General features: G+C 34.5%; 1 protein-coding gene across 1 annotated transcript; it reads left to right on the forward strand.

The window, feature by feature from the left end:
- The first annotated feature begins 2,915 nt into the window (after positions 1-2,915).
- Positions 2,916-4,417, forward strand: LOC104238617 (transcription repressor OFP7-like). The gene is made up of 2 exons (XM_009793025.2): positions 2,916-3,750; positions 3,950-4,417. The coding sequence occupies exons 1-2, from the start codon at positions 3,069-3,071 to the stop codon at positions 4,327-4,329; spliced, it is 1,062 nt and encodes a 353-aa protein (XP_009791327.1). The 5' UTR covers positions 2,916-3,068; the 3' UTR covers positions 4,330-4,417.
- The last annotated feature ends 1,617 nt before the right edge of the window (positions 4,418-6,034 follow it).

Here is a 6,034-nt window from a genome sequence, read left to right on the forward strand (position 1 = left end):
AAAGGACCGTATCCGAACGGAGGGTGACGTAGGCAACTTATAAGTGGGTGATTTCATAACTCGAACCCGTGAGGTACAGATCACACGAAAACAACTTTATCGCTGCAAAGTTTTCCTTCAAATACACGTTACGCAAGTCAAGTGCTAAAAATTAATGCTCCATTTGTAATCTGTTGCAGGATTAATGGGAATTGTTGAAAGCTGAAACTTGGAAAGAAATGGGAAGGGTTCTCGAGAATTTGGAAGACGTACAGAGAATCCATCAGAATACGGTTGTGCACTCCGACCCTGGAATTGGATACAGTCACTTTATTAAATTCTCTACTGCTAGACGGCAACTAATTTCAAATTTGGATTGAGTTGAATTTTCTCCAAAGATGAGTAAATACTCAAAAACAGATGAGACTGTTTTCTGCAGCTTCGCCTGTTACTCACTTGCTACAACTTTATCCACAACCACAAACATGTCAATTTAATCATTTTAAGTTTGTCGTATTATCCTCTCGACTGTGTAATGCACGTCAAAAGCTATGAATGTTACTAGTAATATGCAAGAACTATCTACTCTACAGTTTGATAGTACCAAGAAAATTCTCTTGTGGATGTGAGTTCAATTTTGGTTATTTTTCTTTCGCAATTCCCTTTTTTTTAATGAAGGTAATATTGTTTTTAATGGGTGATATGTAAGACCCAAGGATGACATAATTTTATGACTTTAAGTCCCTAGCGTTCATATATATTACATATTTTCCTGCTACTTTAAGACCATAAAAAAAAGGCCAAAAAAATCTTCTATTAATGCAGTTCGTGGTTAGCTACTTAATCCAAAAAAGATTTTAACTTTTTTATATATAGACAATATAAAATTTGTTGACACCACAAATATATTTTAACATATTATAATCAATAGCGGAACTAGAATTTTCACAAATTAAAGGAGTTCATAAAATAAAAATATAAAATAAGTGGAGAGGCTAAGGAGATTCAACATCTCATATAATACATAATATATATAAATATATATATTGAAATTTTCAGCCAAAGGTGGTTTACATGAAACCCTCTCGTCCCTCTAGCTCCGCCGTAGGTGTAATAAGTAAAAGAGGAATTTTTAGAAACCACTATTATTGAGTAGTTATTAACTTTCTATAGCTACCATATACTGCATAATTACTTCCTATAGCTATTATTTAATTGTTACATGATTGTATTCGCTGTATTCGCGCTACTGTATTCATGAATACAGTAGCAGAATTCGCCTAAAAATAGGAAAGTCCAGTTGTGCGACTGTATTCGTTGTATTCGTGCTACTATATTCATGAATACAGTAGCGGAATTCGCCTAAAAAATAGGGGAATCCAGTTGTTTAATCGCGGAAAAAGAATCAATTAGTGTGTATCATTCCTAATTTAACTCAACAAAATCAATTCTACATAAATTTCGTTGCTACACGACTGTATTCGTTGTATTCGTATTACTGTATTCATGAATATAGTAATAAGGGAGTCTAGTTGTATGGCTGTATTCACTGTATTCGCCTACTGTATTCATGAATACAGTAGCGGAATTCGCCTAAAAAAATAGGTGAGTCCGGATTAATAACGGAAAGAGGATCAATTAGGGTGTATCACTCCTAATTTAACTCAAAAAAATCAATTCTACTTAAATTTCGTTGCTACTATATATGTTGTATTACATGTATTCGCGCGACTGTATTTATAAATACAGTAACGTAATCAATAAATATGGTGTATACTATTCTGTCCAATTCAATTGTATACATTGTATTTAATTCACAGATATTCATTATTCACTATTACATTTCGTATTCAATTCACCATATTTTATTTGATTGTATTCAAACAACAAAAAATCACAAAACACAGTGATATTCGGTTATATTAAAAAAATACAAACCTTCGGAATACATAAATACAGTGGAAAATAATGTATTTATACAAAAATACAATACATTTGAGTGTATTTGTAAAAATACAATGTATTTATATCATTCTATGTGACTAAAAAGTAAGAAAGAGAAGAAAATTCATCGGAGATGGCTTTTTCCGGCCAAGCAAAATATTGTATACATTGTACTAAAATTAAAAATGGGGACAAACAAATATTCGGCCTTCAAATCTTCTCCGGCGTAGCCATGGCCGGATCTGTTTGCCTAAGAGGATGAGCCAATAGTGGATGATGATGCCGACAATCAAAATTGAGAGTTTAGTGAGTATACCTCGTGTAACCCTTTTTGAAGTTGTTGAATCAACCATTGAAGACAAAATTTGAAGTTTTTTCCTCAAAACTTAACAATGGCGAAAATTATAAAATAAAATAAAATAAATAAATAAAGTGAAGAGAAAAGAAGAATGGCAGAGTAATTTGGCGTGAATCGGCCAAAAGCTTTACCAATTACCACGAACTTTTGGCGCAAAAACGTTGAGGATCAATTCTGAGAAATATGTTCCTACAATCTTACTGTGTGTGAGAGAGAGACCGTGGAGAGAGAAAGAAGAAAATCTTGACGTGTTTTGAGAGAGAACATGTGTTAACGGAAAGAAAGAGAGAGAAAAACTATAAATAGGGTATTCACGCCTATATGGTAGTGTATACAATAAATACTTATTTTGCTAGCATAAAATATAGAAGGTAGCTATAGATAATAACATTTTAAAATAGTTTTGGTTTATAATAAATAGTATGTAATAGTTTGCTATAGGCGGTAAAATTTCCTAAGTAAAATACATTATTTTTTTGGGTTACTAATTAATCATACTTTTTATTAATTATTAATTACGTGTAATTATTCTATGCTTATAAAAGGTAAACTCTTTCAAATGTTACAATGATTTGTCTCAAATGAATGAGCGTGAAAAAGATAATTAAACCGTTATCAATAAGACCAATTAACTTTGACTAAACCTCTCTGGTCACGCTCCTCGTCCCATGTCGACATATAATAACTCTCTCGCTACTCTCACAGTATAAGACAGTTCAAACTTTGTCGAAAGGTAGAAAACCCCCACTACATTATTAGACACAGAGAAGGCAGAGAGACAAAAAGAATGGGAAAAAGTTTTAAGCTTCGGTTTTCTAAAGTCATTGCCTCCTTCCATTCCTGCCGTTCCAAAGACTCTTTCACTCTTCCTGAAAATCCTGTTCCTTCTAATTTCTTCTCAAAGTCATCACATACTAAACCCACTACAAAACTCATCACCCTCGATTTCCCTGTTGTTAATAACTCACCTCCTTCTTCCTTCAAACGCCACGTGTCAGAATCCATGGTTTCTGTTGGCTGTGGGTTTAAGTCTCGGTCACAAGAATTCAAGTGGGAGAAAGAAGACAAGTTTCACGTGGTTTCCTCCTTTGAAGATTCTGAAGGGGAGAATTGCGCCTTACGACCACCTTCTACTCCTCCAAGATTAGCCGTTGAGAAGAAGAAACGCCGAGTTAAAAAGACGAACAAGACAAAAGCCAGACTCCGAATGAGCACCTCCTCAGCTGACGACAGTGGGATTTTAAGCACTACTGAAACTTGGGATAACTATAACGAAGAAGAAGATGAAACTGAAACCTTGGTTTCATCTTCGAGAAGCTTCGATTTCTCAACTGATGACTCGTCTACAGATTTCAACCCTCAGTTGGAAACCATATGTGAGACCACTACTATAAGGCGTCGTAAAAAGAGGAACGGAAACACCAAGAGGAGAGTGAAGCACTCAAGACGAAGCTTCTCGTCTTCAAAGGGTAAAAACATGGTCGCATTTCATTTATTTGTGTTACCATTTTAGCTTAAGATATAGTACTATATTTGATTATGTTATGTTTCAATACACGTCGTGTTACGTGTGGTGTTGAAGTGCACGAACCAATTTATATTCCAAGCTTAAATTATTAGATAAAATATATATTCCATTTATTATTTAATTATATTATGTTTCAATAGGTAGAAGGTCGTCAGTTTCTACGTCATCGGACAGCGAGTTGCCAGCGAGGTTGTCGGTGTTCCAGAAGCTGATACCGTGTAGCGTGGATGGGAAAGTGAAGGAGAGCTTTGCGATAGTGAAGAAATCACAAGACCCGTACGAGGATTTCAAGAGGTCAATGATGGAAATGATTTTGGAGAAGCAAATGTTTGAGAAGAATGAGTTGGAGCAGCTTTTACAGTGTTTTTTATCATTGAATGGAAAGCATTATCATGGGTTGATTGTTGAGGCTTTCTCCGAGATCTGGGAGACCTTGTTTTTAGGTAATGGTAATGGTAATGATAGAGCTAGAAATATGTCAACTCACCCCCCTCCACGTACTGTAAGCAGAACCCTTTGAATCCACTTTCTAGTTTAAATGTTTTCCTCTATCTTCATCTGTCAAGATTTAGGATTTAGTTAAATCTTTTAAGAGTTTAATTTCTATGCATTGCCCATGTAAAAAATATTGAAATGTTAATTTTTATATGTATGAAGTAAGTAGCACGTATGTTAAATTGCAGTGATAGCGTAAAATCTTTGTAAATTGTCAATATAACTTACACCTTAACCAACGAGTAAGTCGAATCTGAAGCGTTTTAGGTTGTATTCTTGCCATATTAATTATCATTTGGCTTCCTAACCCTACAATTTTCTTTGAATCGTTGGACCTCTGAATTCTGTTGCTTATTTTGAGAATCAAGGGAGAATTTATTTTTACCATTGTTCATGCATCTCCACACTTTTCACTTCTTAAATTAAATGGCAAAGTCGGCAACCCCTTATCCGTTTACTGACTCGAAGGACAGGAGAAACTATAGGAACAGTTCTACGATCGCAAGGCGGGCAATGTGAATGAAGCCCTGCACAAATTCGATAAATAAAAGAAGCTACATATACAGCACAAGAAAAAGCTTAATATTGTGTCCATTAATTCAAATGGATAGTATTGTATAGGCCAAAATCCGCCCTAAGGAAACTTAGCGTGAAGCGTCATTAAGGAAAGGGTCGGTCGAGGTTGACCAGGAAGCAGAGAAATTCGCGCCCAGGCAGTCAACAACGACCAAGGTCGAGCGACTGAACAATAACGGCTAATTTTTGTCATAGGATATTGAATATTCTCTACACTTGTACTATTATGATTTGTTAGGTGTAAGGGACAGAATATTCACTTAACAAGAATACTTTTTAAAAGAAGATTCTCTCTAGCAAAGATACAAACTTTACATTTTCATCAAGATCTCTACTCACATTATTCCATGCTTTTCCATCAGATCCGAGAATAGTTCAAAATTCTAGGATTTGTCTGTCATTCATCATTGTGAGAAGTAACAATCATCTATCTCATTCATTATTTGGTGAATCATTCTCCTTATTTACATAAATGTCATTTATTGCTAGTTGTTCTTCTATTATTGCACACATTTTTTGGAATATTAAATATGCGTTACTTTTGATCTCTTGCTGACTTTATCCTATCTCATCCATGTTGTCTAGTTCTATATCTAGAGATATTATCATTAGCTAAGTTTAATCCCTCATTACATAAAATTAAATAGTTTAACAGAAAATTTATATTTTTTTTTGGGTCAAACAAGTATCACTACATATTAAAAGTGTCTTTGGACTGATTTAGCTAAACAGAAAGATCAGTTGCGAAATATTTGGAAACTGTGATCAGTCTCTATGCAGAAATGGATTAAAGATTAAAGAGGAATTGATATAATATAGGAGCACAAAAAAATGCTTACGGCCCCAATCATGAATTCTTTTCGGTTTGCTTTGTTAACAAAGGTGTTTACCTCTTAGCATGAGAAAAGAACAAGGCTACTACTTTTTAGATTCTACAACACGCCTATATCTGTGCAATGATATGAGGTTATTTTCTACTGTTTCTTTGTGAATAGTCAAACTTTTTCTAAGCCCTACTCAGACCTTAGCTTAATTTGTGTCGGAGAAGAAACCTTTAATTGACAATTGGAAATTGATTTGCTAGCTGCTTCTGACTGGTCAGATTGATGGATGGATCGTAGATGTAACCCAACAAAGAAACTGCAAATTATAGA

Source organism: Nicotiana sylvestris, chromosome 2 (genome assembly GCF_000393655.2).
Source record: "Nicotiana sylvestris chromosome 2, ASM39365v2, whole genome shotgun sequence".
In the NCBI taxonomy this organism is placed as follows: domain Eukaryota; kingdom Viridiplantae; phylum Streptophyta; class Magnoliopsida; order Solanales; family Solanaceae; genus Nicotiana; species Nicotiana sylvestris.